At 55.8% G+C, this 18551-nt stretch overlaps 1 protein-coding gene across 5 annotated transcripts in view; it reads right to left on the reverse strand.

Moving 5' to 3' along the window:
* Nucleotides 1–10033: 10033 nt before the first annotated feature.
* Nucleotides 10034–18551, reverse strand: part of NTNG2 (netrin G2) — a 73530-nt gene continuing 65012 nt past the window's right edge. For 2 of the 5 annotated variants that reach the window (XM_032636161.1, XM_032636159.1), the window contains 5 exons: nt 16419–16493; nt 14863–14964; nt 13237–13404; nt 11686–11820; nt 10034–10995 (listed from right to left, as the gene is read on the reverse strand). In XM_032636161.1, coding sequence (XP_032492052.1) covers nt 10760–10995; nt 11686–11820; nt 13237–13404; nt 14863–14964; nt 16419–16493 — 716 coding nt within the window. In that variant the 3' untranslated portion in view covers nt 10034–10759. The remainder of the gene's footprint in view (nt 10996–11685; nt 11821–13236; nt 13405–14862; nt 14965–16418; nt 16494–18551) is intronic. The other 3 variants (XM_032636162.1, XM_032636160.1, XM_032636163.1) reach the window with 2 other exon arrangements.

The following is an 18551-nucleotide window of genomic DNA, read 5'->3' on the forward strand; positions in this document are numbered from 1 at the left end:
GGGTCACGTCTGCCTTCCTCAGTAATGGTCCCCCCACAGGGGCCTTGAGCGGGGCGAGGCCCACCACCAAAAGCCATGTGGCCATCTCTGCTTTTGTTCAGAAGGAGATTCCCAACGGCTGCACAGTGGGGCTGGGGAAGGAGGTCTGGAAATATATCCAGAGAAAACCATAATTCGAAAATACACGTGCACCCTGATGTTCATTGCCGCGCTATTTACGATAGCCAGGACATGGAAGCAACCTAAATGTCCATCCCCAGAGGAATGGATAAAGAAGATGGCGAAAAAAAAAAAAAAAAAAAAAAAAAAAAGAAGATGTCGTACATATATACAATGGAATATTACTCGGCCATAAAAAAAAGAATGAAATAATGCCATTTGCAGCAACATGCATGGACTTAGAGATGGTCATACTGAGTGAAGTAAGTCAGAGACAAATATATGATGTCACTTATATGTGGAATCTAAAAAAATGGTACAAATGAACCTATTTACAGAACAGAAATAGAGTCGTAGATGTAGAAAACACACTTATGGTTGGTTACCAACGGGAAGGGGAGGGGGAGGGATACATTGGGAGATTAAGATTGACATGTACACACTATTATGTATAAAATAGGTAACTAATAAGGACCTGCTATATAACACAGGGAACTCTTCTCATTAGTCTGTAACGGCCTATATGGGAAAAGAATCAAAAAGAATGGATATATGTGTATGTATAACTGATTTGTTTTGCTGTACAGCAGAAACTAACATTTAAAATCAACTATACTCCCATAAAAATTAAAAAAAACAAAACAAAAACCACACTGCCACCATTCAGGTCACAGGGACATCTTATCTTGGTTCCTCTGGTCAGAGGGATGGGTTTTCTATGAGGATTTTCCCACAGTCCCCACTCACAGGGGCCTCTTTTCCTGGTCCTCCAGAAAACTACAAAACACTGCTGCTGCTTCCTTTACCGAATACCCCCCTGGTCATTGTAAGTATCTGAAATAGTTAATTCTGATCTTTTTTTATAGTCTACTGCCATAAAAAGGAGGGCATAAGGGCATCACTCTTCTTTTTAAAGTGCATCTATAAATTAAATCTTTTTATTTTTTTAATTAAACTTTTTTAAAGAAAAAATTGGAAAATTTTATTTGGGCCAAATTTGAGGATTATAACCCAGGAAGAGCATCTCAGAAAGCTCTGAGAACTGTTTCCTAATTTTCTTTTTAAGCCCTTTAATTGCCACCTCTTCTAGTATTTAAACTGATCTAGTGAATCTAATAAACTCATAAACACGGTGAATCTCCAGTTCTTTTAAAAAATACCATTTACATACATACACTAGTATGTATAAAATGGATAACTAATAAGAACCTGCTGTATAAAAAAATAAAATTCAAAATATAAAAAAAAAAAGAAACCAGAAAACCTGAGGTTTCTTTTCCTCATATCAAAAAATAATAATAGGGCTTCCCTGGTGGCGCAGTGGTTGAGAGTCCGCCTGCCGATGCAGGGGACACGGGTTCGTGCCCCGGTCCGGGAAGATCCCACATGCCGCGGAGCGGCTGAGCCCGTGAGCCATGGCCGCTGAGCCTGCGCGTCCGGAGCCTGTGCTCCGCAGCGGGAGAGGCTACAGCAGTGAGAGGCCCACGTACCAAAAACAAAAATAATAATAATAAAACAAAATAAATACCATTTAGTACAGTGTTCTTAAACTTTTCCATTTAATCCTAAACTGAGTTATTTAGTAGGTTTCTAATTGAAATAACAAAACTAATCTGACATGAATATGCCAAATTCTCTTAAATGTTAAAAACACGAGCCATCAAATACGCTTTAAGTAACAAATAGAATTTGATATAAAAACATCACTATCTTTTTAATTCACTACATCATCTCAGGTTTAATTTTTAGTCTTCACAAAGTTAGAAAGCAGCCACTAAGGGAAGTTTTTATCTTCCTGCGTGAATTAAGGTTGGCATCCCAAAGCAAGTTAGAAAACAGATATGGGACCTGGGGACGGTGAATGTCCACAGTGACTCTCGGACCACTGATCGGCACACTGGGGACGGTGTATGTCCACAGTGACTCACTCTCAGACCACTGATCGGCACAGACCCGGCTCTTAAAACTTCTGTGAAACAAATCATACACATCAGAGTGTATGTAAGACAGACATAAAAGGAAAGACATAATATAATAGACACCCGTGTACCCCCCAACCCCATCATAAGAAACGGCACTGCTGACGCCTGGAAAGGTCACTCTCCATGTTTCTTCCAGACACTCCTCCCTACCACCCCCTTCCACTTAGTTGTAACCCGAATTCTGAATTCTGTAGTTTGACAAAGTTTCACTGCACACCCCCAAATTATATTTACTTAATTTTGAAGTTTGTTATATATGATGTGTATTCTGGGGCTGACTTTTCTCCCCCTCATCTTTACATTTCTGAGATGACTAGCCGTTATCCACTCTTTTTGGGTGGAGGGTAGTATTCCATTTTAGGAACACGCTCCAGTCTGCCCGTTCTACTCTGATGGACTTTGGGGTTGTTACTGCTTTTCCTGTCGCATTCCTCTGGTACCCACATAGAAGACTTTTCCCAGGCAGTGCTCAGACGTTTGTCACGTAGGGACACAGGACAGGAAGGGACTCCAGAGCACCTGGACGTGGATGCTTCTGGGCTTGAGGCTGTGACTTCAGAGCTCCCGACGACAACACGGTCAGGTGCTCCCTTCCCCAGGAAGCAAGCCATGAGGACAGCATGCCAGGTGGGGCCTGATTGGAGCCCTGCCCTTTGCATCATAATCCCCTTATCCCACCAGTAACCCCCTTGATCACAGGAGCCAGACTTTGTGGGTTTCCATTCTTTGCAACATAAATGCCTTGATTTGGAATACCCCTTACCTAGCAATCTACTCTCAGGCAGTTATGGGATCTAGAGACACATCCTGTGGTACTAACAATGTTGGACTTACATCCACCTCTCTGGGGCAGAGTGACAGCGCCAGATGTAAATAGATCCCGGTAGCTGGAAGATGTCCACAATGTTATGGTTAGGTGGGGGTTATAGTTTTGTTCTATATACGTGTATGTGTGTGTGTGTGTGTGTGTGTGTGTGTGTGTGTGTGTGTGTGTGTGTGTGTGTTTGTATATGTGTCTGTATATAGACAGGCAAACACAAAACGTTTCTATAGAAAAAAGGACATTCACCAAAATGCTGATAGAGGTTAGGTAGTTTGTTTTTTTTTAGTAGACTATTCTTTTAGAGCAGTTTTAGGTTTGTAGCAATATTGAGCAGAAGGTACAGAAATTTCCCATACACCCCCTGTCCCCACCAGCAACATCCCCACCAGATGGTACATTTGTTACAATCGATGAAGCTACACCAACATGTCATGATCACCCAGAGCCCACAGCTTACATTAGGGGCTCACTCTTGGGGCTGTACAGTCCATGGCTTTTGACAAACGTGTAATGACTTGTACCCACCATCAGAGTATCATACAGAGTATTTTCAGTGCCCTGAAAATCCTCTGTGTTCCACCTATTCTAAGGGGTAAATGTGTTATATTCTGCATACATTTTTTCATTTTTCCATTTGTTGTACAGTGTGCATGAGTTACTTTTACAATAACTTTATTTTAAAGAAGACACACCAGTTCTTCAGTCATTTTCTCTCTCTTTTTGTTCTTTTTTTTTTTTTTTTTTTTTTTTTGGTTTTCTGGCCACCACGCAACTTGTAGGATCTTAGTTCCCGGACCAGAGATTGAACCCCGGCCCCCAGCAGTGGAGGCACGGAATCCTAACCACTAGACCGCCAGGGAACTCCCATCACTTTCTCTTTTTTAAAAGGTGTTGCCCCAGAGTCTGTGGAAAAAGCCGTGTTAACAAACCTTCATCATGTCCTGTGATGCTCCGGTTTCCGAGGTGGGCCGTGGGATGTCAGCAGTGTGGTACCGCCACGAGCCTTCCACAGGTGCTCACCATCTCTGGGGCTCAGTGTAACCTCCTCTTCCTCATGGAGGGCCCCCTGCCCTCACACGGCCTCCTGGCCTTCCCATCCTGTACCCCCAGAGCCAGGGGACACAGTGGGGGCTTAGGAAAGGGGTTATTGAATGAATGGCTAGAGGGACAGCTGCTCTGGGAGGAGACCTCCAGCCACCTTCCCTATCAAGGGAAGGACGCTGTGCCCAGGACACCCACCTGGGCCCTCCGGTCCTGGCCCTGCGGACCCGAGGTCCCCACAGTGCCAGGTGCGTCTGCAGCTGGGGTGTGATTGAACTCACCAGCTGGGCACCTCCTGACCTTGTGATACGAGGTGTCCCGGGCTCACGCAGACTGTCTCTGTCCAGCCGTGGAATCGGACTTCACTCCGAGGAGCCCTGGTTCCTCTTAGGGGAGGAGCATGTTTAGAAACCAAGATCTGGGCTCCAGCTTTCCACCCTTCACAGACCACCAGTATTGGCTCCTCTGCTGGAAGCTCTTTCCAGAACTGAAGTCCCAGGAGGAGCAGGGTTGCCACTGGCCCAGCAGATCAGGGCCTCCCCAAGGTCTGCCTCCTATGTCTCGGTGAGCGTGATGGGAGTGAAGGTGCCCTGAATGTGATCCCCTCCATCATCTCTTCCTCCTGGTGGAGGATGAAGAGGGGCTGTGATGCCTATAGGGAAGGGAGGGTGCTCACTGTGCCCGGGCTGGTGTTGGGCATCAGGGGAGGCAAGCAGTGTCTGCCTGGTTCCTTGTGCCCTGGGACCCGGCACGTGGAGGTCTAGGGTATGTGCTGGGTGAGGCAGGGAAGGAAGGAAGGAAGGAGAGACCGAGTGATGCGGCCCCCCCTTGGCAGGCTTTGGTGGGGGAAGGAAATGGATAACAACAGCTGACACCGGTCACTTACTTTGGGGCAGCACTGCATGTATTAACTTCTTTAATCCTCACCATAGCCCCATGATGTAGGTGCTGTTTTTCACAACCCCATTTCACAGATAAGGAGACTGAGGCACAGAGAGATGGAGTGACTTGCCCAAGGTCATCCAGGTGGTGGAGAACAGCTTCGAACCCAGGTGGTGGGATTGAGAGCCCCTCAATGCCATCCCTTCTGCCTTTAGAAACTCGCTATCCCCGCCCCCCTTCCCCACACGCCCATGCTGCTCGAGGGGAGAAATGTGGGCACTGGGTCAGCTGTGAGATGTACAGCGCAGGACAGGCCCCAGTGCCTTTAGTGTCAGCTGCAGGGCACAGCTCTGGGAGCTCCCGGGACTCTGGGACCCATTCCAGCTGCTCCACTTGCTCGGTCAGTAAAGTAGGCGTCCTCTGGCCGGAAGCCATCTGTAACACGGCTGCCGCAGGTTCACCCACCTGGCCTCCGGCCTCATGCCCCCCCTTGCTGGACTGAAAGGTCTTCTGTGCCTCTGGGAGCCCAGCCACAGGGGTTCGGGGGGCCTGGCCAGACCCTGTCACGTGGGAGAGGTGCATGGGTGGGGCAGGGGGCGGGGAAGAGGGCCACTGGTGGGGGCAAAAAGGAAAAGGGTGAAGTTTTTCATGTCCTTTTAAAATTAAAAGATCTCCTTTGATAGGATGTATTGCTAAATTTTGTAAAGCAGGCTAAAGAAGGGTGTGTATAAGACGAGGCTATCATTGCTAAAATAAATAAAGTAGAAGGAAAAAGTGGCAGCTTTGCGGCTCAGTGTTACAAGCTTGGGCTTCTGCACCAGGGAGACTGCGCTTGCAACCTGGACTCAGCCTCTTCCTGGCTGTGTGACCCTGGGCAACTTGCCCACCCTCTCTGTGCTGGATAGTCATTGTTTCTTTGTGCCCCTCCTCTGGATGGAGAAAGACAGCCCACCTCCCTTGAGGGAGTGGGAAAAGCTGGACAGAAGGGTGTGGGCACACTGTGTGTGGCCTGCCGGGGACGCCAGCAGGAGGCAGGCCTGGGCCAGGGTGGTGCCCATGGCAGCATCAGGGCCTCACAGGGACAGCAGCGATGGCTCTCTGGCCAGGATACTGGGTGGCGCTCCTGGCTTCACGGCACCACCCCGCCTCACCCCGTGCATCTGGCGTGTGTCTATGGGTCCTATGATCTTTCAACTACTCTTTTCTGCTTAAATCACCCAGAGTTGTCTTTTGGCGCTGTGCCCAAGATCTCCGACCGCGACACTTTTAGAGCCTCAGTGTTCTCAGCTGTAAAATGGTTCTATTACCAGAGCTCACTTCTCAGCTTCACCTCGGGGATCCTTGAAAGAAGATGTATTCAACCTCAGCACAACGCTTGGCACGGTTTTAACAAATGCTGGGCAAACTCTCTGTATATAGGTTTGTTTTATGGGAAAGCACTGGAAATGTACTTCAGAAAATATTAACAGTTATTAGCTTTGGACGGAGGATTGTGGGTGATCTTAAGTTAAAAATTATTATTATTTTGCATTTCTGTTTTTTTCTAACTCCCCTGCACTCATGATTTGTGTTTTATAAAGGGGAAAATAAAAACGAGTAAATAAAGCTTTTCTTCCCTGGGCTTTTACCCTTAACCTCAGGCTTTTACCCTGGCCTGAGATATGCAGGGATCTCTCGGGGACTGGGGGAGACTGACCCAGCTGGAGGTGCAGGGCCAGGCCAGGGGTGCGGGCATGGGGGAGCCCCCTGCCCAGGCCTGTGGGGAGATGCCGACAGCTGCTCCCCAGGTGCCCATAAATTCCTCATAACTGTAAAAACGCCGACGCAGCAGGCCTGCTCATTTAGAGGGGGCAGGTGAGGGCAGGGGGCGAGGCATCTCCCCTGACAGCAAAGCCATTTGGATGACGCCCGGCTCCCCAGGGCCCCTCGCTCTGCCCTGGAGCCGCTGCAGGGGCGGAGGAGGGGTGTGGGCAGGAGCTGCAGGCCCCACCGGGTGGACAGCCTTTTGCCTGGGCTGCCGAGGCTGCAAGGCCTGGGTTCACACTCACATTGTCCTGAGTCACCTCCTGTCCCTGCTTCTTAGCAAGCGTGGCTTCAGGCAAGTTACCTCCCATCTCTGAGCCTCGACTTCCCTCTCTGTTAACTGGGTAGACAATCCCTTCCGCTGAGAGCATTCTCAGCGTGGGGTAGTTTTGCCCCCACTTTGCAGTGCCCGGAGGGAGGGCTACCGGCACCTAGAGGCTCGAGGCCGGGGATGCAGCTAAACAACCTACCACACATAGGACAGCCACTCCCCACCCCACCCCGAAAGAATTATCCAGCCCCAAATGTCAGTGGCACTGAGGGTGAGAAACCTGTCCTAGGGTGAAGGTGAAGGTTACACGTAATCATGCACGCACCGTGCCTGCGACGGTGGCTGTTACCGTTCATGCTGTGAAAGGGGAGCTTTCTCCTCTTTACCTCTCAGAACCAGATGTCAAAACATGAGGTCTGGGACCAGGGCGCACCATTGAAAAGAGGCCGGGCTGTGACTTTGGGCTCTGCTAACCTTGTTTTCTCCTTTTCCCCACTGCCTGAAAGATGTCAGAGTTTTCCAAATGGGCACTGGCAGCTTTCCCTCCCTCCTCCGGCTGAGGTCAGGGCCTGAGCCGAGTCCTCAGGGACCTGGGCTGCCACTCTGATTTACAATGCGCTCCACCTCCCCGGCCCTTGCTTACACAGAGACTAGTCACAGGGAAGCTGACATAGCGCTGCTGGTCTGGCAAGAGAGGTCAGGGCGGACAGAGTGCTGCCCACTGAGGACCCCTCTTCCCAGACCCCTCAGGGCCTTCCAGGGACACACCCAGGGTGACACCAAGGGGTATGTGTGTGTGTATGTTCAGTGGAAGCTGCTGGTGCCCGACCCAGAGCCCGTCTATGGTCCACTGCTGTGATGCCTGTTACAGCCGCCCATCTTCTGTACTGGGGGGCCCCCAAATCCAGCCTGAAGCCAACGGCATGAGACTGCCCCCTTGCCTCAAGACGTGATTTATGCTCAGAGCCCCAGTGGGTGGACCAGGCTGAAGCTGGGCATCCTCACTGGGCTTCCCCGCCCCATCCTAATTCTCTCACTCCCTTTCACATGTATCCTGACAGCACACCCTCCGCAAATCCACGCACTGAACCCCTGTCTCAAGCTCTGCTAATAAGGGACCCAGACCTAGGACTGTGTGTGTGTGTGTGTGTGTGTGTGTGTGTGTGTGTGTGTGTGTATTTGGGGGTGAATGATCATGGTTCCTTTATATGTTAATATCATGATGATTAGGAGGAAGGCGACCACGCTTACAAATTGCACCCTGCAGTTGGTGTTTTATCTAGAGGTGGATTTTGGTCAGCCTGCCCTGTGTTCCTTTGAAGGCGGAGGCAGGTCCTGTTCTGGAAGGAGGCGGCTTGACAGGCCCTGAACTCCTGGGCCTAAAGCCACTGCCATCTGTTGTCTTCGCTGTGGGCAGTGTTATGACACAGGGGCTGTGGCTAAGCGGGGGTAACGTTTTAGTGTCTCTGCATCCGTGGACTCAGAGACCAAGATGCTGGGTGGGGAGGGCCAATAACTTAGGAATTGGTAAGTCTGCGTGTAACAGAAAACCCAAACACCAGTGTTTTAATCACATCAAGGTTTATTTTTTCTCACACATTAAGAAGTGTGGAGGTCAGCAACTGGGGCTGGCGTCCCCTGCCCTGCTAGGTCCTCAGAAAACCAACTTCCACCCTCTCGGCTCCACCATCCTGAGGGAGTGGCTCTCCCACCCCATGCCACCAGAGCATGAAGAGAGGGGGGAAGAGAAACGCCGGGGCCCCAAACTTGGCCAGCTGAGGCTGGGTGGGGAGTGAGGGGAGGAGAGGCTTCTACGGAGCTTTCTGGTGACCCCGCCCATCACTCCTGCTTATAGCCCATTGGCCAGAGCTGTCACATGGCCCCTCCCATCCACGAGGACCCCAGGGATGTTTTCTTTTAGCCACTTGGGCCACGGGGCAGGGGCAGGGGCGGAGCTGAAAGAAGGCACTTTCTTGGGGTTAGGAGCAGAGGGAGATCTGGAGGCCAGGAGAGGGTCAGTGTTTGACCCCGAGAGGCTCTAAGCATATTTTATATCCACCTGTAGCCATGTTGTAATCTCTTGTCATCCTCAACTTTTGTTAAACTCCGTCTGAGCCTTGCTTTGGGGACTTGCAGGAGGAACGCAGTTTTAAACTTCCCAGCCTGGAAAGAGCAGCTGCAGCCAGAGGGTAACTTCAGGGGGTGGGGAGCGGGGGGGAGGGGGGAGCGGGGGAGGGGTCGGCTGTAGGAGCAACAAGGGACCAGAACCTGATCCGTGGGCCGGGAATCTTCCAGGGCTGCTGGGAAGTAAGCAGGTGGGCAGGGAAATCGATCTTCTTGAGAGACAGCAGGGAAATCCAACTCCCAAGGGCCAGAGAGACCCACGGGCACCCCAGAAGCACAGGGCTAAGCTGATGCACCCTTTCTTTGGAGCTCCCTTTCACAATTCCCACACTGCCCCTGGTCCCCTCGGCCATCACCTTCCTGATGCTCTGGAGGGAAAGAGGAAGGAGAGAGGAGAGGGGGGGTCGGCTGTGGGTCTTTGCATTGCCGCCTCCACCAGCCTGTGCCCACCCTGGCATGTGACCATCAGGGGGCTCTGGAAAGTGGTGGCAGCAGCAGACACTGGGCCTGAGGCTGGGGTCCAGCAGGCCTGATAGGACCCCCCCCATCCTGATTTATAAACAGGAGCATCAGAGTCGAGCCCTGTTAGATGGCTCTGCCAGTCGCTTGCCTTGCACTTTTCAGCAAAGGTATCAATGTCCACCACATGCTTTTAAATTTGAGGACAACCAAGGCAAAGTGCCAATAAGCTCTGGATTTTTTTTTGGTGGTGGGGGGAAGAAGGGAGATAATCTCCCAAGTTTGGGGAACATTGTAGGTTTCTGCAGGGCCAGGCCTGGCCACATGGTGAGAGAGCTCCGGTGGCTATGCCTGCCTGTCATTCACAGAAGGGCCTGGGGAAGGGACGGCCTTGAGCGCGAAATTGCTTCTTTAAGGCTATTTTGTGGGCTCCCCTTTAACTCCCACACTTGCTGGGTAAAAAAGAACAGAAAGAAAACAGGCCCTGGAGGCAGCAGTGAGCAGATTCTTTACTGTCAGATTATACACCATCAACCACCCCCGTAGTGTCCAGCGTCCCAGCTCTTGTCCCTCCTTATAGGGGTGGTTAATACAAACAAAGATAGTTCTCTACAAAAGGAAGTTTCCAACCCTCCTTCCTAACTCCCTTCCCCCAGACAGCGAGCTCCTTGGTCACCAGGCCCCTGGAAAGGCCTGGGGTCTGGTGGGTTGTAAGGGAAAACAAAGAATAGAAAAGAGAAGTCAGCGACTAGAGGTGTAGGCAACTGGATTTTCGGGTCCGCTGGCTGATGGTGAGCCAGGGACAGGCGCAGGGGGTATCTGCAACAGTCGTGTGTGTGTGGGTGGGGGGGTGGGGGAGAGGGAGGCAGGAGGCAGGACCTGGGGCTGTTGGGATGAGCAGCGCTTCTCCCACGCCCCTGTCTCACCGCCAGCTAAAAAAAAAAGGAAAGGGTCGGTGGGTAATATAAAAGAAAAACTAAGACCGAAATCGCGGGCCGCTGGGCATCCCCTGCTGCAGCGCCGGGGCGGGGGCAGGTGCCACTTCGAGGGGGACGGGGCGGGAGGACTCTGCTGAGTAGCACCTGGGAGCAGCTCGGGCCGCACCCTTCTGGCCGCCGGGCCTCCGACGCCGGCCCCCGGGCTCCCGGCTCTCCGGGCGCGGGGGGGCGCACGGACCGCCTCCCCCCACCCCCGGCCGGGGGTTCTCCGCGGGTCTCAGCAGTCCAGGCAGGTGGCCAGCCGCAGCAGCAGCAGGCAGCCGAGCAGCGTGGCGGGGCACGGGGCGGCCCCGGGCGCGCGGTCGCAGTCCAGGCCGCTGTCGGCGGCGCCGGGGTCGCAGCGGGGCTGCTCGCAGCGCACGCCGGTGTAGCCGCGCGGGCAGGCGCAGCGCTGGTTCTGCACGCAGGTGCCGCCGTTCTGGCACAGCAGCTGGTCGTCGTCGCACACGTTGGCTGCGGGGCGGAGGAGCGGTTAACTCGGGTGGTCCAGCCCTCCCTCCCCCAGCCCCGCGCTGGAGCTTCAGCCCCTGGGACGTGCGAACACTGGGGCCGCGGCCTGGACCAGGGGGTGTTGGGGACTCAGGGCGCATTGGCGCGAAGCGTCCCGGCGGGGATGGTACCAAGGGCCACGCGAGACCGGGTCCTTGCCTCCCTCCCGCCGCTGCCCGGCTCTCCCCGCCCCGGCCCCGGCACTGGCCTTGGTGCGGTTCTTTAGACGCACCTGCTCTCCCGTCCAGAGATTAGCACGTGCTGCTCCACGTGCCTGGGGCGCCCTTCCACCCTCTTCCCGTGGCTAACGTCGGGTCTCCGCCAGCCCCTCACTTCCTCGGACTGCCTCCCTCCCTCCCTCCCCGCAAATCCGCCCGCCTCCAGCCAACTGCAGCCAACCCCCGGCTCCACTTTGGCCTCCAAGTCCCTTCCCGATACCGACTCTACACCGGCTAGCATCAGGCCCCGCCCACCACCCGGACCCTGCTTCGGGCAACGCCAGGCCCCGCCCACCTGCCGGGCCCCGCCCCGGAAGCTCCAGGTCCCGCCCCTGGGACCCACCCACCGACCCGGACCCGGCCTGGGCGGCCTCGAGGCCCCGCCCCGGGCCCCACAGCACGGGGCCCCGCGCAGGGGGGGGCGGCGCGCACTCACGGTAGCAGCCCTGGCGCCAGTAGTGCGTGGGGAGGCAGTCGTCGCACTTCGGCCCCGCCGCGCCCTCGCGGCACTCGCAGAAGCCGGTCTCGTTGCACCGGTCGTGCACGGAGCCGATCTGGTTGCAGTTACACTCTGGACGGACACGCGCACGGCGAGCGGTCAGGGGCGACGTGTGGGCGCCGTCCGCACGGGCCCACCCCGCCCGGTCCCGGCAACCCTCCCAGCCGGATCTCCGCACCCGCCGCTGGACGGCGGGGTGGGGACGCCTGGGGCGTCCAGATCTCGAGGGGACAGTTTTCATTTTCTCACATCCACTAAGCCCCTTCCCCTCTCTGGCCCTGGCGCTGCGTGGCCCGGACCAGCCCCTTCCCGTCTCTGGGCCTGCGTCTCCGCTTCTGTAACTCGAACGGGCGCTGATCCCTCCCGGCTCCGAAGAGCTCTGACTGACAGGTGGGAGGAGCCTCAGCAGAGGCCACCGGCCATCCGTCCTGGGAGCTGGGGTGTGTGTGCGGAGGGGGCAGGGTGCAGAAGGCCTCCGAAGCTCCTCTCCAGGGCGGGTGGAGGAGCAGGCCCAGAGGCCTCCAGCTCGCCCTGCTCCGTGGGAGAAGCTGAAAGCCCCCACTCTGGGAGTCCTTGTCGCCTAGTGCCGGCCCGGGGGTGGGGGGCGGAGGCAGACAGGCAAGGCAAAAGGAGGCGCTGGGGGAGGAGGCACGCCTCTAATCGGATCCAGAGGCCCTGCCCTGTCCCTGCTGCTGGCTGGTGTGACATGGGCAGCACAGTTCCGTTGGGATCACTTTAGAGTTGTGATGAAATTATCTGAAAGCCGCTGCCATAATTCAGACTGACAGCTGCAGCTTTGCGGGCGGCCCCTCCTGTGCACAGCCTTGGCTGGCCTGCTGGGCGGGGCATGGGCAATGGGTTCCCAAGGGCGCTGGGCATCCGAGGGCTGAGAACTGGCCTCTACGGGAGACCGTCTTCCAGACTAGTGGGTGTTGGTTGCGGGCCACATGTTCGGTCTTTTGGAATGGCCTGCCTCTGCCTGGGCCCAGGGCCCCTATAGATTTCCTTTTTTACCCCAAAAGCCAGTCCTGGAGCGGAGTTTAAAGAAAGCCAACCGTCTGCCCACTGGGGGTGGAGGGCATATAAAATGTGAGAAAAGAATTGATTTGAAGAAAAGCTTCAGTTCCCCCAAAATGGTTGAAAACCCTTGATCTGATCCACCTCCCTATTTTACAAACAGGGAAACAGCCCCAGAGGGGGGAAGAGAATTGCCCCAAGGCACACAGCCCGGCAAGCCCTAGAACCTGTCTTTGACTGGAACTAGTGGTTCTGAAATGCCAGTGCCTGCAGGGAGGACCACATGGGGAGGTAAGTTATTAATAGAGCGGATTCTGTATTTAGAGTCGGCCCAGGAATTGGCATTTCCCCAGCCTCCCCCGGGGATTCCAATGCAGGGGTGTCCAGACCCCGTCTAACGCTGCTCTTCCGCCTCGCACCCTGGTCCACACACTCGCGTGCGGGGCCCCCGCCTCCCAGCCGAGGGCTCACCAATGCACACGTTCTCGTCGTCCAGCTCTGCGGAGCCGTTGCGGTAGTAGCCCAGACGACAGTGCTGGCAGTGCTGGCCTCGTGTGTTGTGCTTGCAGCTGACACAGGTCACCACGTTCAGGAAGTCGATGTAGCTGCAGCGATTGGAATGGCCATAGCACTCGCAGTCTGGGCCGGCCAAACGTGAGAAACACCAAGGGTCAGAGAACAAGTGGCAAGTGTGCCTTCTCGCTGCCCCCTCCCTGGTGCATTCCGGAAAACGGAGGCCAGGGGTAGGACCTGGCACAGGACGGTGCCGTGGGTCTCTGACACTTCTGTACCATGTGGGGAGAGATGGGCCTGCTAGCTTCGAGCCTGAACGAGAACCAGTGTAGGCCCAGCTCACAGATTACCACCTGGCCCCATGGACAGGGCACCAGGGAGGGCCAGTGGGCAGCATCCGCTAAAAGCCTGGCCGGGTACCAGGGCAAAGTGCTTTCTGGAGGGTGGCCCTCGTGATGCTGCGGGTGGTTAGATATGATTCATGCAGGGAAGATGGGTCATGCCGTCAGACCGTGAGCTCAGGGAGGGCGGTGCCCGGGGTTCATGGCGTTCACCACGGTACCCCAGTGATTCAATGAAGGGTAGACGCATGCATGAACGCTGGAGAGGATGGAAAGGGCCAGGAGCTTCCTCCCCATGCTGCTTTGGAAGTTGGTTGGAAGGAAAACACCCACCTGCAGGACCCTTTCTTATTAGCCTGAGCTGTTCTGCAAATCTCATTGGCATCAGAGGGCCTGCTCTTGCACGACCCTGAGAGTGAGTGCTGCCTTAAAGTTTGTGCCCCCAGCATCTCACCTTGACTCCTCCTAGCCCTGGCCCAGCTTCTGACTCTCACTGGAGGCACCTGTGACCACCTGGGGCAAGGCCCCGGGGTTTGGAGGTGGCTCCCATGACATCATCAAGGGGCGGGATTTGGTGAGGAGGGTCACCTTCCCTGCCACAGAGGGGGGCATCCCTTGGTGTCCCTCCTAAGAGGCTCAACACCCCCTTGAACAAGAAAGGATGCCAGCTCCCCGCTGTGAGACACCATCTGTGTATCTCTAGAGGATCCAACCCCCATTTTGTGATGCGAGAAGGAGGGACTGACCAGATGTCGGGGTCAAGGGCGTGGGAGACCTTGGAGAAATCAGCCTCTGACATGTGCCCAGGAGGAGACGGTGAGCATTCCCACACCATGGCCTCCTGGACCTGTCCCCTTCACCTTGTCCCTCCAGGGACAGTGAGAAGGTGAGGCATCCTCCAGGTGTCCCAAGGAGCACTGTCAGTGACCCCTGTGTCCCAGATCTTGCTTCAGCCAAGACGAGCCCCTGGGCCACACCTCCCAGGGAAGCCAGGACGGGCTATTCCTGGCAGCTCCTGTGCCTGCCCCGTGCTAGCCCACTGTACTTCGGACTCATACCTGCTCCCAGCTCCCTTGGGGAGGGGGGACTGGAGGCGAGAGTGGCTCCGTTTCACCTTGACCCAGCTACTCGGGGAGGGGGCATCGGTCCACGCACTGCATTGTTTTGTTTTGTTTTTTTCCAGTGGAGGTGGGGGGAGAGGGGCCGGAGGAGGGGCTGATCAGCCCCGGGGCCTTCCTCTTACCTTCGAATTCTTCAATAGGCATCACTTGAGGAGATTTGGGCCTGAGCTGGAAAAGTCTGGAGGCCTTGGCGGGGGCGGGGGCAGCAGCGGAGGTGCCCGCAGCTTGGAGAGATGAGAAAGAAGCTCTTTCATCAGCTGTGGTCCAGCTGCCCAGGGTGGGCTGTCCTGGTCGAGGTAGAGCTCAGCACAGGCTCCCAAGGTGCCCTGGGCAAGCTCTGAGCAGCTTTGTCACCTGCTCAGAGACGACACAGCACAACCAGGAGCACAGCAGAACCAGGCCTGCCTTTGGTCCCGCCTTGGACACCATCTACACATCCAGCTGGATTCATCCCTCATATTGTGCTAAATACTTCGCTGAAGCTGGACAATTTTTTGACTGGTTGAAAACATTGCTTTGCACACCCTGGTACTCTTGCTGTCCCCTCTCCTCTCCAAACTCCCGGGAGCATCACGTCCAGCGTCTGTAGCTGGTATTCGAGATTTGGCCATCTCCCTTCCCTTCTGAAGCAAGCTCCCTGCTCCAGCCAGAGTGAGTCCTTTACCGTCCATGGACTCCCCTCTGGCAGGTGCCGTCCAGCCATGAGCACAGACTGCCCTGCCTTCCACTGCCCAGAATCCCAGCCCCGTACTTGCGGGGGAGCATGCCACGGTCTCCTCGGCTTCCACCTGGGAGGCTGTCGTGCCCCAGTGGGTCCAGGGCCGGGAAGTGGTTGCTCCAGCCTGCTCTCCGGGGAGGACGCCCTGACTCAGAGGCCGGCCAGGTCGCTGGAAACTGCAGACCCTCGCCGTTGTGGGTCCGGCTCCGGAACTGCTTGCCAGCAGGGGGCGCCCAAAGCCCTGCTCACCACTCACAGCTGGCGCGGGAGGGAACTGGAGGTGTGGGCTGGGTTGCTGCCTAAGCCAGGCCTTAGCGCTTAACGTCCAGGGAACCGTGAGCCGGGACCGGGGACAGCGTCCCATCTTGGAGACTCAGGCAGGCCCTGTGTGCCTCCTGGGTGTGTCCACGATGGCTACCAATGAGCCCGTGCGCCCCCACGTGTTTCTTCCCACTGCGGTGGGAGAATGAGGCTCTGGGCTTGGTCTCAGTGCCTTCCACGACCCCTCCCCGCATCTCGCTCGGTCAGGCCGCTGCTCCCTGCCGTCCCACCGCCAAGCCTTTGCCCCAGCTGGTCCTGCCGCCCGGAAGGCTACCTTCCCCCTTCATCTACTCACAGCCAACCCCCTGCAGGAAGCCCTCTCTGACTCTGAGCTCCACCTCGCCCAGGGTGTCCTGTGAGCACGATGGTGGGAGAGAGAGGGTGACTGTTATCAGGACAGGGTCTCCACTTGCTTCGGAAGCCCTTGGGGCTTAGGGTTAGGGTTAGAGTGTAGGACTGAAAGGGGTCGGGTGTGGTGATATCACTCGGGCTAAGTAGGTGAGAGTGGGGGGTAGGGGCAGGCAGAGATCCAAGGCCCCTCCGCTCGGCGCCCTTGGGCCCCTTTTGCCACCCTGCGTCCCCACCCCGTGCCCCTGCTCCCTCCACTACAGTCTCAGAAGGAGCTCCGGCTCCCCATACCTTCTGCTCTGGAGGACACCTGGGGCCAGGGGGCGCTCGCCCAGAGGGGGGCAGCGGTAGATGGCCTGATCCGCTCTTAGGGGAAAGAAGAGGAGAAACCAAGTTATGCAAGGGGCTGGGGCTGGGCGTATCCTGGGGACCTACTGAGGCATCACCGCATACAGGCCCCTTACAAGAAGCAGTGCTATGAGAAGCGGCTCTGCCTACGCTGGCCAAATAGACCTGGGTTCAAATCTACAGGAGAGGCAGCGTCTACACTACGGCAGCCTATGAAGGGCACGCGGACACCGGATGGAAGCGGGACCCATGCCCGAGAGTCTGCGTACTTTGGGCAGTCCTTTCTTCAGCGGGACACCTGATTCTTGAATCTCCCTCCCTGTGTGGCCCCCGTTCACACTGAAGGCTAGAGTTAGATCAAGTCCCATGTATCTGGGCCCAGACCTCTCTGCGCTAAAGTCTCTGGCCAATGGCTGAAAAGGGGGCATGTGTTCTGGCTAAGACATCAAACGTGTCCAGAGGGTCCTCTTCCTGTCCAACCCCAATCTAGGGACTGGAGCATCCTCCCTGACCCCTAGATTGGGCCCATGTTCACCAGGGACCCCAACGTGAGTCAGCCCCCAAATGCCACCGTGCCCATCTATCTCCAAGACTAACTGGACACACAGCAGGGGACGCAGGTAGGGCTGGCAAGGCGAGGAATCATTCTGTGCCAAATTTCAAAGGACAAACCCAGAGGGACAAGGGAGAAGTCGGATCTTTTCCGCTTCTTAAAGGGATTACGCACGATGCCCGTTGGTGGGGAAAGAAAAAGAAAATCTACCAGCTAAGAAGTGTGGGAGACTTTGCAGCTGGGAGCCAAGAGCCTCTGGACATGAAATTGACATTTATGCGATGTTCAATGAGAAGAGGCTGCCAGTGTCCAAATTGGCAAGGGCTTAATTAAGGCCGCCATAAACCCGCCCTGAAGGCCTTGTGCTTTGCAGCCTCTCTCCCACCACCCTTGACGGCCAAGCTGGGGAGAGGGTCAATGGTCTTGAACAGCCTTTCTGCCGGCAGCCCCTGCCCTCTGGACTGCTTGACACTGGCAGAAGGGAGAAACATCTGGGCCAGGGGTTCAAGGGCCCAGGTGGACTTGGGCCAGAGGGCCTGAAGCACTTCTTGGGAGGTACCTGGAGAGAATCGGGACCTTCATGGGGGCCTGGGGGTGGAAAAGACTGGGCTCTCCAGGGACAGGCTCAGGTATGCAGGAGGAACCTTCTCGCAATGACCTGTGTCACTTGCCAAGGCCAGATGGAGGCCCCGTCTGTTCCTTCGGAACCGGGGAGCTGTGCAAGCCAGGTCTTAAAGGCGGCACCACCTCCCAGACCCCCGAGGCCTCGGGGCCGTGGCACTGGGTGGCTGAGTGGGCAGGAAGCATCGGGAATCAGTGAGCCTCGAGTTCAGGTCCTGCCTGTAATCTTGAGCAACTACTTCTTTTTTCTTTTTTCAAAACAGCTTTATTAAGTATAATTTACATACCATAAAAATCCAGCTGCTTCTTCCTAAGCCTTCATATCCTCACCTACGGGGCTACGAAAATAACAGCCCCATCTCATGGGGCTGAGAGCAAAGAATAGAGTACAAGCTCCTGGCCCAGGAGACGTCCGAGCTCCACTAGCTGCAGCGAGAGTCACGATTCGTGGGGTGGGGGGAATGGGGGCCCAGGCCCAGGCTTCGGTCGCTAAAGAGGCCTGATGACCCCTAAGGCTGGGGACACTCGGGTCGCCTTTCTCTCTTAATGCCTGCAGCCCGGCACTGGAGTCAGGATGCAAAGTGGACCACGACCCCACTGAATGACGGTCCTGCCTGGAGGGAGGGGCATGTCCTTCTCACCACCTGAGTCCTGGGGACCCTCACGATTCAAACCTTCTCTCGTCCAGGCTCACCGCCCTGACTCTGATGCTTTCCTTAACTCCTAGCTTTGCAGTTTGCACCCCTCGTACCACGTCAGAAGCAGCTCCAGAAACGGGGTCCGGGTTCCTCAATGTGTGTGTGTGAGCGTCTGGCCTCCCACCCAGACAGATCACCGTTTGCAGGCAGATACGGGACCTACCACGACTATTTTTGGTCCCACGTGCCCATCACAAGCTCAGC

This window comes from Phocoena sinus, chromosome 6 (assembly GCF_008692025.1).
Source record: "Phocoena sinus isolate mPhoSin1 chromosome 6, mPhoSin1.pri, whole genome shotgun sequence".
Taxonomy (NCBI): Eukaryota; Metazoa; Chordata; class Mammalia; order Artiodactyla; family Phocoenidae; genus Phocoena; species Phocoena sinus.